This window comes from Rhopalosiphum maidis, chromosome 2 (assembly GCF_003676215.2).
Source record: "Rhopalosiphum maidis isolate BTI-1 chromosome 2, ASM367621v3, whole genome shotgun sequence".
In the NCBI taxonomy this organism is placed as follows: domain Eukaryota; kingdom Metazoa; phylum Arthropoda; class Insecta; order Hemiptera; family Aphididae; genus Rhopalosiphum; species Rhopalosiphum maidis.
In genome coordinates, this window is record NC_040878.1 from 72,463,959 (window position 1) to 72,485,305 (window position 21,347).

The window sequence follows — 21,347 nt, forward strand, 5'->3', positions numbered from 1 at the left end:
TTCATTCATCATATCATTTTTTGCTTGTATTTGTTGCCAAGAGGTTTAATCTCAAATAAATTAAAGTTATCAATAACTTTTGTTTAGTTAAACAATACTATCCTAATATATTCGTATTTTCATTTGAGGAAATATGGATTTAATTAAAAAAAAATACTTTCAAGTTTATACAATAATAAATTAACATTTAAACATGTGGAATCAAAATACAACCGTAAAAATTCTATTTATTAAGAATACATTGTATTCATGTGATAATTATAATGTAAAAACTGATAAGTATACTAAGACTTAATTTATGTTATCATCATTCGGTGTACAATGCATTTATAATAAATTGATAAAATTTTTTATTCTTTAGTCGCAAAACTATAATTAGTACAAACGATCTAATGCGTAAGTGAATGGTAGTAATAATTTAGGGACTATATTTGATGGCAATCTATATATATAGCTAATGAGGGATACGTGTTTAACAATAATAAAGTATTGCCTATAAAACTTTAAGTTAAAAATAGAAACTTAAAAGTTAAAATTATTATGTAGATTATTATTTAACAAAATACATCTTATTAAAAATTATTTTGATTAAAAAATTATAGTAGGTTAAACGTTAAAGTATTCATTGCTTTTAAAGACTTAAAATCCCGTAAAAATGAGTTCAAAAACTAAATAGTACCAACTAAATTAAAAAAAAAAAATGGGCTTTGAATGATTTAAAATTATTTCGTCGAATATCATATTGAAGCATAATTAGTATAATATAGTATACTTATAATTTATTATAACGGGCTTAAAAATGTTTGTAAAACTACATTATATTATGTAAGTATTGGTACAATGAAACTTATTACGAAAAAGTTTTTGTTTGTATAACATTGTGCCCCTTGGGTTTCGAAAAAGCATATACTTTTATTTTATTCCTCTTACTCACCTCTTGATTATATCGATGAGCGATGACCTATAGATAAATAACACGTAATAGAAATATTGATACATTTAGTTAAATAGTGTGTGTACACAAATTGGAAGCCAATATTATGCAAATACAAGTCAAATATATACTTTTAAATTCAGAGTCATTTCGTCAAATTTGTATTGTGTTCGGGGTGTGGCGCATATAAGTAATGTTTGGATCCACGATATATTGATATGCTTGTGTCGATAATGAAGGCGTGGGACTGTATAGTTTGTGCTCAGGTCACAAAGAATAAAAGAAAAATATGAGTTAACGGGCGTCTCCACCTCAACCGGTTCTCGTGCAACGGCGAAATGACCAATGTAAGCCGAGCGGGACTCGTGCGCAAAATTTGTCTGGAAGGGATGCCGTGACAATGTTTTAGCATAAATACGGTGTCTCAGGCCTCCGTATTCATCAGTTCATTTCTGTACACAGTAATCGAGCATTTCGACTCAACAAACATAAAACAATCAATAAAATGGCCGCTAAGGTAAGTCAAAGTCTTATAATATGTGTGCATTCTAAGACTAAGCATGTTTTTTTTAAATTTAATTTTAAGAAAATTATTTTTCGTTTTTAATTTTGAAATTTTGCTTTACAGTTGATCATCTTCGCCGCTTGTGTGGCTTCTGCTCTTGCCCAATACCCCGCCCCGGCTTACAAACCAGCTTACTCGGCACCAGCTTACTCCGTACCAAAGGCTTACGCCCCAGAGCCCGCATACGCCCCAGCCCCATACAACTTCGAATACAGCGTAAACGACCCACACACCTACGACGTCAAGAGCCAATCCGAATACGCCGACGGTAACGGTTACGTCAAGGGATCGTACAGCCTTTTGGAAGCCGACGGTTCCACCCGCGTCGTCGAATACACCGCTGACGATTACAACGGTTTCAACGCCGAAGTCAAGAAAATCGACGGAGGATACAAGGCCCCATACAGCGCACCGGCCTACAAGCCCGCCTACCCAGCACCCGCTGCCTACCCAGCACCAGCTTACCCAGCACCGGCCTACAAGCCAGCCCCATACAAGCCAGCTTATTAATTCGTCCTCAAACGATGATATGATAATTAATTATTATTCACATCATTTGTAACTGTATTATTATACGATACAATGTTGTATCGTCGTTCCACCTTCTTCCGACTGTCGCTGATCAACTGTCACACGGTTCCACTGTTTTGGAGTATGCAAACCAGTTGATTGTATTATTATCATTGACTCATTTGTTTTTTCTTTAATGATTGTGTACATTAATGTGTAAATAAATCATTCACCATATTCACCAAAAATTGTTTTTATTTTTATGTCTTTTAACTTAATACATTTTATGTAAAATTGTGTTGTGTGGAAACTAAATGTCGCCAAATTGCTACTTCACAATATTGTGATTTTTAATTGATATTATGTCGGCATAAACGAACGAGCTAAATTTCAATGCCAATTAAAAGACAGTCACCCGCACCAATCGAGTTGTACATCGTTCCTAGATTGGACATTACCAGGCACTAGGCATCGACTCACAATAAGACTTCTTATTAATACGTTTTTAGACTTAAGTCTTAAGTGCATTTCAAATACTTGCTGGATATTATAGAATAGCCACGATTTCAACAATATTTATTTAGTATCATATGATTATACGTTCTAGGATAAATAAATAAATGAACATTGTAATTTTAAGAAATGCTCTTTATTTATTATTATTTTATCTAATGTAATTATACTATTATAGAAATAAATAATAATACACCTAATATTTAATGATCGACATTTTAAATAAATTGAGGTTATCTAAAAAAGTATATTAAAAGAGTATATTATAACTCTATATTAACAATAGCTTATACAATTTTTATTACTTTAAAAGTTTTAATGATTATCAATCCGATGTTTTTAGTTTTTGTTTTATCCAACACTTGTGTTTTATGGTTTTAGCTTTAAGCATTACTGAATTAACGCTAGCATAACGCGTACGAAGCAAACGACTTCGATTAAATGTTTTTGTAACTTTTTGGAAATCGTTTAGGAAAAAGAATTGTTTTTACATTTATAAAACTTGTCAGGAAATCTGGTAATAATATTAAAAATATATTAAGAATTAAGCATTATGTATATATTGGACGAAAATTCTCGTTGTATAATCAATGAATAAAAACATATCCATTATCATTAATCATTACACTTAAACTAAAAGTTGGACTATAGAATTAAAACCGACAAGAAGATAGAAAGAAAAAAATAGTTTACATTTATATTTGCAAGATTGATAAATCGACAACTTCTTCGAGTTAGGTGTCCAACATCTTTTAGTGGTTCTGTACGACAAAATGATTGATCATTTGAAAATGTAGTTTAGTACGTAATAAAACAATACCAATTTTACTGAAGGATTACTCGTTACACGTCAATCGAAATGGTGCATATAATATTATGTTCAAATGAAATGTTAAAAACAAATGTTCATTTTAATGAACTAAATAATATGGGAATGCTTCTAATTTATACACGGTTAGTGTTAAATAGGCTGACTAAAGCCTTTGATAGTTTTGCTTTGATCACAGATAGAGGGAGGTATATTTTTGATTAACCTTCGAAAAGTAGGAATTCGAACCGAGTTGCACTTGCATTAAGTAATTATTATAACGAGCTTTGTAATAACGCTATATTAAACAGATGAGCATTCCTTTATATTGTATTCGTTTAGACACTACACGCTTTACTTCGAAACATAGTCATTATACATTATATAACTTAAAATATGTTTATGGAACAGTGTGTTTTGATATAATATGGAATATTATGATTAAAAATACATTATCTTATAAAATACTATAATATACTTTTTTTTTCAAAAGTCTTTGCAGATTTGAATATCAATTAATTTATAAACATTAGATGTCATATAATGTATATTTTAAATGCTAAAAATACTTACAAAAATAAAGCATGGAGCACTAATGCGCTATAATTTCGCTTCGCTGATCTCGGTGTGAGTTTTAATAAACAGTGTTATTAATATACATTTAAAAGTAACAATAAATTATGTTCACATAATAATAATTTACTTTTTGAGATTTTTAATTTTTATTGAGTTTATATAGTGAAAATAATTTTACCTGGTGATAACAACTTACAACTAAAATTACTATCTAGTACCAATATAAATATAAACATGATCAAAAGTAATAGTAAAATTAATAAAAATATATTTTTAATTGTTTTTTGTTCACTCTAGAATTGATAATATATTTTTTAAGACTCTTATTTCGTCTTTTATAAATATAATAATGTATATTTATATATCAAGTGCCTTTTTAGAATTTTGAACGTTACCGTTACGTCATTAGTTTTCCGCAATTTTCTTTAGAACTTTTGTAAAGTTCCATCAGTATCTAATTTCCAATCCATTGGGTGTCCTATATACTAATGAAACTTTTAAAGGACTCTTTCAACGCTTAAAAGTGTTTAGGAACACACGCACTATAATATAATTAAAAAAAAAAAAATATCTTATTGAAAAATCAATAATGCACCACTACAATATTATGAACTTGTTGATATAATAGTATACTATTAAGTTTGCAGCATTAATTTAAACATTTTCGCATTTATATTGAAACTTCATGCATTAACCAATTAGTCTTAATATTATCTATTAGATTATTTGAATATTTAAAAATGTTTTGATCAATAATAATCGTATAGTTGACATGAGGTATAATTGATTAAGTATTATGGATACTATCAGATATTATTATTGATTTATTATGGATAAACTAAATACGCGTGTTGATAATACATTATTTATCTTTGGATTAGTTTAAAATAGTATTAGTATTTCCTCAATAATTCAATTTATCAAATAGTTTCTATTATCCAAATAAATAAATATATTAATAATATTAATGACATGGTTTCTATTTGTTTATGAAATATTATAGAATTTATACCAGATACCTATTAATATGGTAAATATCGTCAGTAATACCAATGTATTCAAAAGCCAATTATAGTCATAACAAGTAATATTTATTTGTTGAAAACTCTATTAAAAATTATGTTTTACACGTATTATTACAACATATTGTTTTGTGTTTAATTACAATGGATCCTTGAATATGAATCGTGATTTTCGACGTCCATTAACCGGGATATAGGTTGGTCGAAAACCGAATCATTATAATATCATCGATACATCCATCACTGGCCGCAGTGCAATAAAGAGGTAGGTATAAGGACCTTCTGACCTATTACCTATTGGATGGAAAACATTCGTTTCGAATGAATTAATAATAGCCAATATTATTATGAGGATCATAATATTATGTTTGATTGTATCTATAGAAAACTTAAAATGTAGGTCATTTTTGGAATATATTAAATTCAATAACTGGAAAGGCATTGTCTCAACAACATTAGCGCAAATAGTATGTAATATTGTTCTGCCAGCATCACAGCGAAATTCGGTTGGAAAATATATTTAGAATATTGTAACGATTCCTTGTAAGAATGGTTTTAGGAATAAAACGGAAATGTATTACATATTTTGTTATAAAAAGAATAATCAGTTCTAAATTCACGTAGTTTTTCTATTTAAGAGCTAATATTTAATATTTATATAAAATATAATTTGATACTCGTCCTTAATAAATAATAATAATTAATTACAATGGGTATTTATTTTTTAAATTTTTATCTCATACATTAAAAAAAAAAGAATTAAGAAAAAAATCTTTAATATTAAATACATTTTTGATTCTTTCGTTTGAATTATTAATTTATAATATGTTAAGGTGAGTTATATTTCAGTAAATTATTGATTTAATAATAACAATTGTGTATTGCTATATTTTTATATTTTCATCATATCAATTTATTTTTTGAAAACTTTATTTAAAAATCTCAGGGATAAATTTTAATACAGTCAACTGTATAGTTGATAACTTTTATTTATGGTTATCGTTAGATTATTTTTATGGATTCGTTGATTTTATTTATTAGCATTTAAGTATTTGGAAGTGGAGTTAGTAATGTAATCCGTATAGCGTGTTAGAGTATATTTTGTTTACATTTATCATCCTATAATATAAGTAAATTTAAAAATTCAGGGAAAAGTATCAATTTATCGATTTGTTTATTGATAACAATAATAATTATGTTCTATGTAAAAACTTGAAAAATAACAAATAAGTTAACCTATCGAAATTTAGTATTACTATCATCCACGCTTTATATAATTCTAGAGAGATGAAAAATAATTAGCGCATACCGTTCATTCGGCGGTGCCTACATATGTATTATGATATGATTAAATAAAAAAAATTCGATTGCCGAAAAATCTGTAAATATTGCATCATCGAACACGACTCGTGTCCAAATGAAATCACAATTTTGATTTATGTGATTTGTGAACAAACGTGCGTTTATTTAAAACTAAACCGAGATCGTTAGCGCGATCGAATATAATAATACACATATAATACATCATATATTATTAAATATAATAATATCACGGCATGTCAAATGTTTACCGTCAATCAATCGATATATGCATATAGGTACACGCTCACACACAAGAACAAAATGTATGCGTTATAAATGGTTATTAAGCGGACGAAAAACTTACTATCATTTTTAAATAATATTACATAATGCGAATGTTCATTAAAAAGACATAAACCGGTATTAGCGGGCGTCTGGTGGACGTCGGGCGCGCGTGGTCCCACTGACATTGACCCAATATACAAACGTAGGTACGGTATTATGTTATATTTATATATTATATTATTCATTTATATGAGGTGTACACTATATTATGTATATTATACGCGCTAATACAGTTACCTATTAATACAGTTATATTCTTTCATTTTTATTTTTATTTATTATTCACTCTTTCTTTTCTCTCTCGTTGTATACAGCACATTCCTTTTCATTATTCGACCGGCGCACGTTATTAGTACCTGTACACACGGTCTATGTATTTTAATAAACATTACACGGTTCATAGACTGCAGTCAAAAGGACAAACGTCCTGTGGGCAAACACGGCCGTTGCCGCATATAGATTTTCGAATCGATTTATCGGAATGATTTACGACCAGATTCGCGCGATGGGCGTCATTATAATACATAGTTAATATTGTTATAGTAATATTATAACAGCGCACGTGCATATTATTACATATAATCATTATATTGTAATTCACGACGAAAAAAAATACACGTGCATAAATTAATAGACAACATACGTATACCATACCTACATAAAATAGTAATAATAAATAAATAAATTATTGCTGCAGCGAGCGAGCTGCATTTCGATTGTTAACCACAGTACGCGTTGTTTTCACAGAGAGCAGCGTACTTAAACGTACAATTATTTTGCAGGGGTGAACTGACGAAAGCGCACTGCGAACTGCGGGGCCTGACCTATCCATGCGTGTTGTTATCATATCTACAGTTACACAACAAACAAAATAATATAATTTTTTTATTACGTCGTGCAGGAATTTCGTCTGAGAATGCCCCTCGAGAACGACAAATGTTATCGCTATAGCAGTGAAGTACTGTTTTTAGAAATGTGTAACTATAGAATATAACCTACGTACAGACAATAATTGTAAGATCTCATATTATGGCAATACCACAATATTTACCTTTTAGATTTAGAGTGGTGTGCGCAATGTACCTACATAAATAATTCTATACTAAGTTTTGGGTATCTTGATAGCGCGTTAAACCTATACATGATGTGACGGTTTAACAACATCACGCGAGAGGACGTTGGTATTTTCAAAAATGTTTTTCAAAGTTTTAAATGCTTATACTTCAAATAATGCTGACTCGTCTGTGCTATATGTCTATAAATAGTAGACAAATTACGAGTAACCTCCAAGATAAATGATGTCTATTAACCGTTAGCTGTATAATATACAAACCTTCTGTCAACGCCTATACAAAATATTAAGTAGATTTTAATCTATCTTGGGTATAAAAATAGAAAACAAAATTGTATCTTCACACTACTGTATTTAAGAAATCTATTGATAGGCGATTGCGTTGATTGGCAAATTATGATTTATTAATTTTGCGAAGATAATATATAATTTATCATAAATTATAAATAAAATATATTTCATTATAAAAAATATATATATATATATTAAAATGTGAATAAGTATGTTCATAATCAACAACGTCTGATGATAAATAGACTATCTGACATCAATTCAAACAAACATGAAATATTTTTTTGACTTATAGTTTCATTATAATGTTTACAGCAACATAAAAACATCATAACCTTATTATATATTATAGCTTATAATATTAAGTCGTAAATAAATTTTAGTCGATTGTATGATTTTGGAAAAACAGAATTAAAACTGATGTACCTACATTAATGTTTTTGTGTGCATAATTATTTGCATATAAGATACATCTAACGATCATAATTTAATCTTGTGATTTGTATAAGAACGAAGTAAAATAGTATTTTGTATTGGTTAATTTAAGTTGTTATTATTGCTCAAAGAATACATCTATAAATAAACTTAAACTATCTAGAATATCTATATGGTTTAAAACAATACATATACTATCACATCATGCTCTGTCAACGAAACAGATATTTTGTATGCTGTGTAATAGTCAGTGGCGGCTTATTATACTTAAATACTACTAAGTGTCTATTAAAATTAATAACATCTGTATTTTTATAATTTTTTTTTTCAATTTTTATCTTTATACGTTTTTAACAATGCGTAATCTCATTCCACGAATACCGACGTCGATTCAAGTAGAAAAATTGTATCTAGATAAACCTCACAGACATCATTATAATGATACTACTACGATAATGTCGTGTGGGTCCCGTTCACGTCCTATTACGCGTAAGATCATTGCACGTCAAATGAACCAAGATAGGTACCAGCTATTCTTATACGTATATCGATTGTCTCCGTGCTCAATCGTACGACTACGCCTTTGGCAAATCATCACTCATCAATATATCGTGTGTTATTATATCGTTGTCGTCACGCAACACCAATAGTATTTTATTATCATCGTTAGCCAGGAGTGCAAACCAGGTATGTAGGTAGTACCGGACAGGTATAATATCATGTTCGAAAAAAAAACAAGACATGCGGTTATCATATTATAGTATCACGACGGATAGATATAATACAGAAAATAATAATAATAATACTATGATGATGATGATGTCGTCTAGTAAGAATTATTTACAAAACACATAATATTTATACACGAGTTGTAGGTATACGCACATACACACACACACACAATAATGTGTATGTGACTCGGACGGGTGTAGTTGGTAACGATCAAATTGAGACGGTTTCACCGGCGGTGACGAGATACAGTGTCTGGAAGAGTGGCTGCGATAGATCACGAAGAGGAATGGCGGTAATTAGTACGCCTTGTACGGAGCGGGCTTGTAGGCCGGTGCTGGGTAAGCGGGCTTGTAGGCCGGTGCTGAGTAAGCGGGTTTGTAGGCCGGGGCGGCTTTGTAGGCCGGGGCCGGGGCGCTGTACGGGGCCTTGTATCCACCGTCGATTTTCTTGACTTCGGCGTTGAAACCGTTGTAGTCGTCAGCGGTGTATTCGACGACGCGGGTGGAACCGTCGGCTTCCAAAAGGCTGTAAGATCCCTTGACGTAACCGTTACCGTCGGCGTATTCGGATTGGCTCTTGACGTCGTATGTGGACGGGTCGTTTACGCTGTATTCGAAGTTGTACGGGGCTGGTGCGTAGGCGGGTTCCGGAGCGTAAGCCTTTGGTGCGGAGTAAGCTGGTGCGGCGTATGCTGGTGCTGGGTAGGCGGCGGCCGGGTAAGCGGGCTTGTAAGCCGGGGCTGGGTATTGAGCGAGGGCAGAGGCCACGCAAGCGGCGAAGATGATCAACTGTAAAAACGAAATCGGCATTAAAATATGGCGGCGGGATCATATAGATTATGATGATAATATTATGCTGTAGAGAAAAACAAATATTAGCAACGAAAATATTGTCTCGTCCAAGCGATAACAGTACTTAATTTAATATTAGCGTAATTTTATGACGAATAACGCGTGGTATCTTGAGTCGACGCTGTGCGAACAGCTATACGATCGTCGAGTGAGCGAAAACCGGACTGGAGATTCATAAACATTCGGAAGTTATAATGATTGGTAAATTTTAATATCATACAATATTATAAATTATTATCGCTATATCATGCGAGATATGATATGATATTATGATGAGAGACAATATTTCGTCTGCGCGAGTTTGTAGGTTTCCTCGGAAAACCAAAATCGCAATTTGTCGTTTTGGTTTACCTTAGCTGCCATTTTAGCTTGTATACGTGTATTTGAGTGTTACGGTTTTTCGAAATTTGCGAGTCTTGTCGACGACGAGATCGGTAACTGATGACTCGGTCCCGAGCGATCGCCGTATTTATATGCCTCTGGTTATCGTCCGCAATCCCTTCCATCATATTGCACGTATCGCGTATTCCCCGTCCGGTAAGACCGCGTACCTACTGAGTACATACTTTCGAGTTTCGATATGGTTATAGGTTATAGGTACTACGGTATAGCACTGTGGTATATCTATTTTGATATTACTATTATTATTATTATTATTATTATTATTATTATCGTATATGCCTATGCGAACCGGTTGCGATATGTACGATTACAACTGCAGTGTGTACCGGGTTATCGGTAGATTATTATATCTGTACACAATTTTTTTTTGCTCCGTGCCGCAATTGCAGGTGTCTGGCCGCGGCGGCGTAAAGGGAAAAATCTTCAAGGACACGTCGTCGTCTATTCGAGTTAATTTGGTATCGAGGAGAAAAAAAAGGTTTGCCTCGCGTTTGCAGTGCCGCCGACTTGCAGTACTCGTGGAACATTTATTTCCAAATGATTTAAATTATACGTTGTCCGGTGGTTACGAGTGCCTATAATAACTACGCTTGCCGTTTGTGGTGTATTTTGTATTGTACCATAATGTGCACCAATTACCAATGTACGTTTCGTGTGCAGCAATACTAATAATATTTCAAGAAATATTCGTATTTTTGTAAAGTTTTGCTTGTCATGAATCATGCTATTATGTTTAGAATATCGTATCATGATTTTTAATAAAATAATTCGCTGAATGTCACAATAGTCTTTTATTTTGTAAGCATATCACTTTATACTGTGTAGTATGCAAGTGATAATACTAGCAATTTAATATCTGAATATTTTTTGACTGTTTTAAATATATATATATATATATATATATCGATGCCTACGTAACTTTAAATGTATTAATTTTTCTAACTCATTTTTTTTAAACCTTCGTTTAATTATAGTAAGAATTTAAAATAAAACCCCACAATGTATTCGTAATCACGTAGAAATGGTCTTAAATCGGTTTTATTATGTATTTTAATGTAATGACAGATAATTAATGGGTAGCTTAATAATAATAAATATTTTGAAATTTTATCCAACGACTCTAATATTGCCAGTATATGATTATCACTTCAATTTTATTCTGTAGGCTAAGTGAGTAATTTAATACGTTTAACAAGAAAATAGGACGTGCAATTAACAGCGTAATTATTATTCTGGTAGTCAGTAATTTTGTGCAGGTGAACACATCAGTAATAGTTATTAATTCCACTTTGTCACGACTTAAGATTTTTTTTTTTTGTCACTCGATACTATAATATTATAGGTAAATACATAAACCACATAATACTAATTTTTTATTCGATATTTTTTCGGTGTATGTTGTATATGCTCGTATTAATGTGTATTGTGTATATAGCAAATGTAATAAATGAGAGGGTTAAATTAATTTTGTTCACTATTACCCATTAATTTTTTTCATTAAGCCGAGAACTTTTTTATTACACTCATATACAATGACAATAAAAGGTATACAATATTGATTATGGCCATGTTAAAAATTTAAATTGATCAATGATGACTAAAATGGTAACAAAACCAGCGCCACGGTCATCATGACATAACGGTGTTACGAATATAGAAATACCACGGACGGGTTAAAATATGTATTAGTTGATTCTGAATAGTGTGATAAATAATTGAAAAATACAAAAATGGTTAGCTTCATTCACCTAATTTAAAGATGTAATTATTCATTAAGAGTTTAGTTATTTATAAAGTTCAAAGAGCGATTTTGTACAGAAAAGTCATTATTATTAAAATCAAATAGTTGAACGCGTTTACTATTAATTATGATTTAATTAATCGTTCTTAAAAATATGCTATATAGCTAGATTAATATTGTGATATGCCATGTTACATTAAATGTTTAGATTATAATACATAAATGAACTATGGTTTGTTTAAATAGCATTTTTGTTATTATTTAAATAACTATGAAATATTATTTATATTTTAGCTATATTTTCATAATAAGTAAAGCTAACGGTGTTCTTACATTAATTTTTTAAAAGTATTTCTCAAAATAATAAACAGTTTTGAATCATACGAATTTGAATAGCATGTAACATAGTCGTATAGTCGTATTTTCTAAATTTAAATTCAGTGTGTAAGAACATTTAAAGGTTTTTTTTTTAAATACATTGCATTCTATTTTTAATCAAAATCTGTATAGAAGATTTAAGAGTTATAGATATGTGAGATTTATTTTACATACGTAATATGATTTAAATAGTAAATTATGAGTGACAATGTATCTTATTTTATTTTTCTATGTTTTATTTTCTCTCTTTCTCTTTCACCCGCTTAAAATCTATCATAATCGTATAAAAACTAAATTAGAGCCATGCAATAGATATATAAAATGTAAATATTTATTAAATAAATGTAATATTTATCTTAACATTTTTAGCTCTTTATCTCCATCGAAAATAAACTTAAAGGTGATAGAAAAATTGTTGGAAATTATTAATAAATTCTAACTGAAAAATTAGTTTTATCGATTTGAAAAAAAGTGATAAAAGTGATGTTAAGTTTATTGAAAAAAATATCGATAATGGTGTGGCCACTATGCTGTTAATATTTATATAATATTATATACATATATAATCGTTATTTAAGATACAAGTGTTGTTACTGATCATTAATGGACTATTTTTATTGAATGTACAATATTAAAGTAGGCGGTATTACACCACTTACACCCGATGGGTGGCATATAGGTGCTCTGAGCTTTCCCTATTAGATGAGTACATTGTGCTATTGAATATATGTATTGTATATAATGTTATAATATTTATGTAATATAAATATATACATATTATTCACTACCTACATTTTCCAACGAATATAAAATGGATAATTTGGTTTTATTATGTTTATGGCAATTTAAATACGTATCTATTCACAGTCTTTAATAATATAATAATATATATTATAATATTATAATTATATATGTAGTGTACATAAAATAATAATTTTAGTACCTATGCCTCAACTAGTTTTACGTTATATTATATGTAGGTAATATACCTAACCAATCAGCAATTTAAATATAACATGTAATTTAATAAATTGAGTGTTTTTAATTTGGACATTATTTAAAGAGCGTCCAAAAAGAAATGGTTATGATATTATATTAAATATTTATTCATGCTATTATTATCGAATTATAAAAAACGATTTCGTATATTATTTTTTTTAGAAGTTTTTCTAGAGTTATCCAATCTATGGGATTATAATGTATTTTAAACGTGTACAAAAAAAAAAAAAAAAAAATGAGTTGTTTTAATTATATAATTGAAAGTGAATATCTATTTAACAGAAAAATCATTTGAATTATTTAAGAGAAAAAAATGGATTACTGTGCCAATATTAGATGCCCAGACAAGAGAATATTAAATAAGAGGTGTGAGTGTAGACTTACTTGTTTTAGTGCCCTACGGACTTAAAAAATATATATTATTTATGTAATTGTATCATTATTTTATTGAGTATGACCTTTTATTAAACCTGAATTTTCTATAAATGGTATTTTAAAAAAGACATGTGACATTACAACTAAGTAATGAAAGATAAATTAAAACTTCTGTCCCACGCGTCCATATCAATGTAAACTGGATCAACTACAAATTGATAATTTAGTATTCTTCATAGTATACCAACAGGATATTTGTAGCTAATTCATATTTATTTAGACATTTGTAATATTTTAAGTTTATGAAAGTATAGTCGACTGCTTTCATATTTTTGACTGCAAATGCAAGTATTATATATATATGTATATATAAGGCTTGTATTGTATACAATTATTGTAAAAATAAATAAAGGTAATACAAATACTATACCTATACAAAACGACGCATGATTTGGACAATGTTTCAGGATTAGTTTATTTTTATTTTATCGTAATCCAGAATTTTAATAGTGAATGGTAAACCTTGACCTTTGTATTCTAAATTATAATCGGACACTAATATGATTTATTTGAATTTATTATAAGACGTTCAATTATTATTATTCGTGACATAATAATTGCAAACAGCTAAGATATAGCCTCAAAAGTATATCGGTAATCACTACAGTAAGTAGCACTATTTCTATTGAAGGTGGTCGATATGATTTGTTGGAGGTTAGGTACAATTGTGTATTATTGAAATACTACGATATAACACTAGTGTTAATTTAAGAAGTGCTTGCGATGAGTTATTATAATAATTTATTATCGTTCTGCGGTGATTTTCAGTTTAAAATATTATGTCCTAAGGTGATGTAAAACATGAAAATTATTACGGTCGTTGAGGTAATTTTGTTATTTCTCCGATAGTAGTACACTTTAATATGTTTACATTACGTGTATTATAATATGCCAATACATGCCATGCAATTCACTATAGATATATGTTTTCAAGGCAGAGTTTTCGGGTGATTGGTAAATAAATTGCATATTATATTATGTACTTGCTGTTCGGGGTTATGTCGTGTTTCATATCAGCAGGTCCGAGAGTTCAACGGAAACTAATTAAATGTGATCAGGGAGGTCATATTATATACATCACATTTAATATGATCACGATTTTTTTTTGATTTATTTATGAGTTAACAATGGCGAACTCGCGCCACTGTATGAATAATGTATCGAAATCTCAACATTTGTGTAATACATTTTTCGATTATTTCTTATTGTAAAGCAGGTGTAAGCAGGTGTTTTTTTTTTTATTATTGTTTTATATTAATATATAAGCGAAATAGAACATTTATTATAAAAAATGATAACATTTATACCTAGTTTTGAGCAGTGAACATGTATACTAATATTACTCTTGTAACGGAAGGAGATTTCGGAATTTGATATAGTTTTCAAGTAAACCAGACCACCAACATTTGTGTTTATTTTAATTTTTTTTTTTAAAGTAACGCATTAGACGATTAAAAATATTTATATTCGCAGTTAAATAATATCTACGTACTTAAGTTTACTTGTATACTATAATAAAGGTCTACTTTTACAGGAAATAAATTAACAAGGTAATATTTTTGTATTCACAATAGTAAGTAGAGTTCTTTCTTCTTTCTAATGGGACCGTTCAAGTAGGTGGTAGCAGTATTTACGTGAGATTTTTACTAAACCTTCCATATTAACATGTAAAACTAGGTTTTTATTTTTTTTTTATTTTACATCAAAACAGTTTGTAGTTTCATTTGTATTAATAGACTTCGCAGTTTATTATAAGTTTTTTATTTTACACTTAATGAATATTTTTTACAGAAGTATAACAGTAAAACAGTAGGCGGTAAATAAGTGATTTATTCAGCCTTAAAATATGACGTATTTTCTTTACTTTAAACAAGTTATTCAGGATTTTAGCCAATTATCATTATTTGTTCTTATAACTTATTTTTGTATTAGCTACAAACAGATCAGTTATAGTATTTATTTATAGTTACTTTAATCTATGTTAATAAGAAAAGAAACGTATTATATAAGTTGTGTTTTATAAATAAAAATTTTGATTTACTATTCTTAATGTATATAACATATTTTGAAATATTTGCTCATCAATTGTTTTGATATACTTAAAATTTGAAAAAGGATACGTCCACATTAGTGAACCGCAATTCTTTCACGGATCTTCATAATATTGCAATGATTTATCATTGCTTTCAAATTGTTAATACCTATAACGCAGTAATAGTACTACATCATTCGTCGAGTGCCTAACACACAACTCTTTAAATCGTGTATACTTTTACTTTTATATTTTAGGCTTATAATAATCATACAATGTATGAATGATTAAATATTAGGCGTTGAAACAATACAATATACTCAAATCGATTATTCCGTAATGGCGTAATATGATTTTATTATTATGCATTCACGATATACCGGTACCTTGTCATACTATATACGTGTAAATGTTAACTGTTAAATATCAATCATTGATTTCGATTGTTTTTGCCAATAATATTTAGTGTTATTGTACATCGATCAACGACGTTTTTCAATAAACTACGCCACCGTTATCGTCGGAGTGTAGTGAACTCGACGACGATATAGCGACTTCGTTGAAATTATACCGATCGGCAATAAGAGTGTGTTTTTTTTTTTTTGTATAATTTTTAGTAGGTGAAAAAAAATAATAAAAACCAGTGCGATTATAACGTTTTGTAAATATATATTAAACTATACATTTACACAACAATAAATACAGGTATTTGATCGTAAGATGTTGTTTACGATGCACAGAGAAGGAAGGGAGTTTATACATAATCACATATTATTACAATACATTATGGGGAATAAAGAACAATAATAATAACGATGACGATGTACGACTCGAGAGCCGCGCACGCGCACCAGCAGCGGTTTGCCGGCGACTAGTGTTTGGCTTCAAAAGATCGGAAGAAAAAGTTTATACATGTCAGAAGGATGAAAACGAATTAGTAGGCCTTGTACGGGGCTGGCTTGTAGGCCGGTGCGGAGTAGGCGGGTGCTGGGTATGCGGCGGGTGCTGGGTAAGCGGGTGCGGCGTATGCAGCGGGTGCTGGGTAGGCGGGCTTGTAGGCCGGGGCGGCTTTGTAGGCCGGGGCGCTGTACGGGGCCTTGTATCCACCGTCGATTTTCTTGACTTCGGCGTTGAATCCGTAGGAGTCAGCGGTGTATTCGACGACGCGGGTGGATCCGTCGGCTTCGACGAGGCTGTACGATCCCTTGACGTTGCCGTTGCCGTCGCTGTATTCGGACTGGCTCTTCACGTCGTATGTGGACGGGTCGTTGACGCTGTATTCGAAGTTGTATGGCTTGGGTGGGTATGCGGGTTCCGGAGCGTAGGCTTTCGGGGCGGCGTAAGCGGGTGCGGCGTATGCCGGTGCTGGGTAGGCGGCGGCCGGGTAAGCGGGCTTGTAGGCTGGGGCGGGGTATTGAGCGATGGCGGAGACCACGCATGCGGCGAAGATGATCAACTGTAACAAAACGACATCACGACGGTTAGGTTGGTATATTATTATGTTAGAGTTAAACGCGATAATTATACCGCACACGAATTGTATGCGTATATAATAACATATAGGTAACCGTATTAATACAATAGCTAGACAGCTAACTCGCCGATACCTCGCAAGTAGGTTGTGCCATTTGTATAGGTTGGTCTAGAACGATAGTTATTTAACGATAAGTGCTGTAGTACTATAGTATTTTATATTTATGATACTACCTACATATCGATTATTTCACAAGCAATATCGTTCCTCCCAACTTATCTCGTATTTTGGCTGTTGCAGACTTCAATTTTTTCTTTACAACGAGTATATTTGAAATCTATAGTTTTTAATATATATGTGTCTGTGTGAGTGGTTTAACGCTCGAAAACGTCGGCGGCCGGTTTCGATAAAGTACCCCATAGAATTCAATGAATTTATTTTTATGATTTTCAAAAACACGAGTGAAATAATATACCGTTGAAACGTACACTGCGTTAGTCGAGAATGAGTTTATACTTGTTAATATAGATTAAAATAAAGTTTTTTGAATTTTACTTGGACTGTGCATTAGGTCTAACTCAAATCCTACGTTACGATCATAAATAAAAACTAAGACACTTACCTTAGCGGCCATTTTAATGGTGTTTTTTTGTTGTTGAGATTTTGAATAAATAAATTACAATCGAACGATCACGAATGACTGGTGAGTGTGACTGTGGAGTTTACTCTATTTATGCAAAAAGTTTCAGATGACTTTAATCCCTTCCAGTCGATCAACTCCTTCCAATGATTTCGATAGTATAACGAACCGGTTACATTAGAGAATAATGATTTAGCTATTATGGCAACCTCATAACCGAGGAAACATTTGACCTAAGGCTATTGGGTTTGGTTGAACGATAAAAAGAGCAACCTTGAATTTTTGTCCGTGCGGTCAAAAACAGTAACTGTCAGTGATACAGAATTAATTATTTAACATTTTGGATTGGCGTATCTTGTCCTTACATAAGCCACAGCGAAGAGTATAATATTATAATGAAATTCAATTTTTCATAAAACAAATTACGTATTGACAATAATAGCATTTTATCAGTCACCGTGTACCCGTGTAAGCATGATAATATAATATATATATACATATTGTGCTACTGCAGTCGATATAGAAAATAGGGCATTCAAAAAATCCCCGGGCTATGTAAATAATGACCGACAAACGGACAAATAGACAATGTATAAAATTTAAATTTCATTTCAATAATAATACATTTTATTATTTTATCCATATTAATTAAATAGTATTATTATCTATGTAAATATAACAATACTTTTGAACAAAATTCAATTATATATTAATTGTGCATCACCAACAATGCATATAATTTGTAAATAAAAAAAAACCATATTTTTAGTAATTTGTAACCCAACACTTTAATTTGGTTAATATATGTTTAAAGATTGATTTATACGTTATTTTATTTTAAGCACCACCCAATTAAAATATAAAAACGATAAAAATCAATAATGTATACTGAAATATTTGAAAAAGAAATACCAATACTACTGTACTTGTCTTATTACATTCGTCGGACACTGTATTAGAAATCCCGGCCAGTTAAGAAATTTTTTGAAAGACTACTAGCGTTATGTAAAATGACCGGATTTTCTACTATATGCGTTCTTAACGTATAACATATTATACGCATAAATTATGTATGCACATATCGGTGCTGCTGTATGTTTGTATGAGCATATGGGAGTTATACAATTTTGAAATACATGTAGACATTGTTGCAGTGATGTTTACCCAATTACGAATGTGATCGCTAATTACGTAGCTAATTAGTGCGCACCTATATATTTTTATTCGTGTTCATTGTACTAGTGAAAATCAACTTTAATATCCATATTGTATTTTAATTTCCAATGTAAACTCTTTTTATTTAAAATTATTTTACAAATCGTCACGTCAAAAAACGCTTCTGAGTAAAGCTTGGTTTAAATTGGACTTTTACGAAAGTTCATTAATATTTTTCAACGATTTAAATAAAAATTGACCATTTTACAGTATTATTCAGGTTCAGTTTCTGATGTTTAAAAGTATAGTATAATATGAAACGTTCGCAATTTTTTTTTTGTACCTAAAAAAGATGTAATTACATTTCTTTTTAAATAATATTGTAAAACAAACACATTTCTTATTGCTTTGTTCAGAATCTGGGAATATAATCGAAACAATAATGGTGACATTTTGTTTGGTAGCATTTTATGTCAACTGTGTATTTGACGGTGGTTTGAGCTATTCAACAAAAATTCGATAGAAAAAAGACGTGTTATAGTATCGTGATCACTTATGATATTGAAAAACTACGTAGGTGCTCTTTATTATGTTAGAAAAAACGGTGCATCTCTAAGAATCGTTTTTTAAGTGCACGATAATATTACAACATAATACATAAAGTGAAAAAAAAAATACTCAAGTACTAACTATTATAATATTTTAAAATTTAGGTAAAATGAGGATTTTTTTAGTCTTACAATGATAAGTATTTTGTATTTATTTGTATTACCTTTTTTTTGGTGAACGTATATTTAGTGAAAAAAAGCGCGTAAACAATTTTACGTTTCATGTTAAAAAAATAAAAAGATCTTGGAAATGTCATTTTTGATTTTCTATATAATTTTTTTGAGTTAACATGACTGATAAGTGATATCCTTTGAAAATATCTAGAGAAGATTGATAAAGAACCATGGTTTTACTGAATTCTGGTCATTATCATTTTTAAAATCCAGTGGTTATTTACTAGTATAATTTATTACAACTATAATACCTATGTCGAAGTGAACGAAGCGAGACGAGTGCTAAACATCTATAGACTTCTTATACTGTTCGCCTTGTTTAATTTAAATATATTATGTGGGTATTAGATTTTTGTATACTTTAATTAAATAAATATTATTATTTAGTTCATGCTTAATAATCAATTAAATAAATCATTGTTACGTTCTTCCGCCATTAATATAAATGGTTGGTAAAATATTCAAATTGATAATTAAAACATAATATTGTTTTAATTCATGCATCGATGTATTTAAATTAATACACTTATTATTATCAATAACCGGTTTTCCAACAATACGATGCGCTTACATAAAACATATATCTTTAAAGTTGTTTTAAATAATAGGACATTATGATGTCTCATAATTTCTTTTAAATTTTGTATCAACTTGATACTACTTAGTAATAGAAATGTTGATAGATTATTTAAAAACCACTTATTATTTAATCGTTATAGACGCGGCGAACTGTCAATGGTATCAAATATCATAATTTGTTATATGTAGCATACAATGTAGCTAGAAATATAAGATAGGTAATATTAAATTTAAATAGTTATTCTTTTTTTCACTGTTTCCTTGACTTTTGACCTAGGTAATATTATAACATAATAATACGTTTACTTTATCTTTCACTACTTTATCATATTATTTTGTATTTTGGTATTGGGTAAACAATGACAAATTAATAGTAACTTTAATAATATTATTAATATTACCTATGGGTTTATATTTACGTTAAAATATAGTTTTATCATATATGATAGAAATAATTACATAGGTAGTTTAAGTACTTATTGTAAAATATTTATATGATTCATCTGTATATTTTAGATTTTTAAAGAAACAAAATAAATATCAATATTTTTACTTTAGATAATAAATTATTTAAAAATTAATAATTAACTGCGGTTCTTTAGTATAGTGATAATTTTCAAATACTACGTTTTAAAAATATAATTTATAGAAAATCAGGAAAGCCCGTAACAAAAATTGTAAGATCTAGGTATAAATAATATTTATATACATTTATTAAATATAGATAAGATATAGATGTTTAATATATTCCATAAGCCTTTGTAAAAATAGTCC

The 21,347-nt window shown here is 29.9% G+C and overlaps 3 protein-coding genes across 3 annotated transcripts; 1 reads left to right on the forward strand and 2 right to left on the reverse strand.

Annotated features, from left to right (window-relative positions):
• Positions 1-1,307: 1,307 nt before the first annotated feature.
• Positions 1,308-2,257, forward strand: LOC113554884 (cuticle protein 7-like). Its single transcript, XM_026958969.1, has 2 exons — positions 1,308-1,451; positions 1,563-2,257. Exons 1-2 carry the CDS (start codon positions 1,440-1,442, stop codon positions 2,007-2,009), a joined length of 459 nt encoding a protein of 152 aa, XP_026814770.1. The 5' UTR covers positions 1,308-1,439; the 3' UTR covers positions 2,010-2,257.
• Positions 2,258-9,125: 6,868 nt separating this feature from the next.
• On the reverse strand, positions 9,126-10,408 carry LOC113554881 (cuticle protein 7-like). The gene is made up of 2 exons (XM_026958967.1): positions 10,308-10,408; positions 9,126-9,893 (listed from the first exon to the last, which is right to left on the reverse strand). Exons 1-2 carry the CDS (start codon positions 10,317-10,319, stop codon positions 9,402-9,404), a joined length of 504 nt encoding a protein of 167 aa, XP_026814768.1. The 5' UTR covers positions 10,320-10,408; the 3' UTR covers positions 9,126-9,401.
• Positions 10,409-16,592: 6,184 nt separating this feature from the next.
• LOC113554879 (cuticle protein 7-like) lies at positions 16,593-18,177 on the reverse strand. The gene is made up of 2 exons (XM_026958965.1): positions 18,040-18,177; positions 16,593-17,399 (listed from the first exon to the last, which is right to left on the reverse strand). The coding sequence occupies exons 1-2, from the start codon at positions 18,049-18,051 to the stop codon at positions 16,878-16,880; spliced, it is 534 nt and encodes a 177-aa protein (XP_026814766.1). The 5' UTR covers positions 18,052-18,177; the 3' UTR covers positions 16,593-16,877.
• Positions 18,178-21,347: the final 3,170 nt, after the last annotated feature.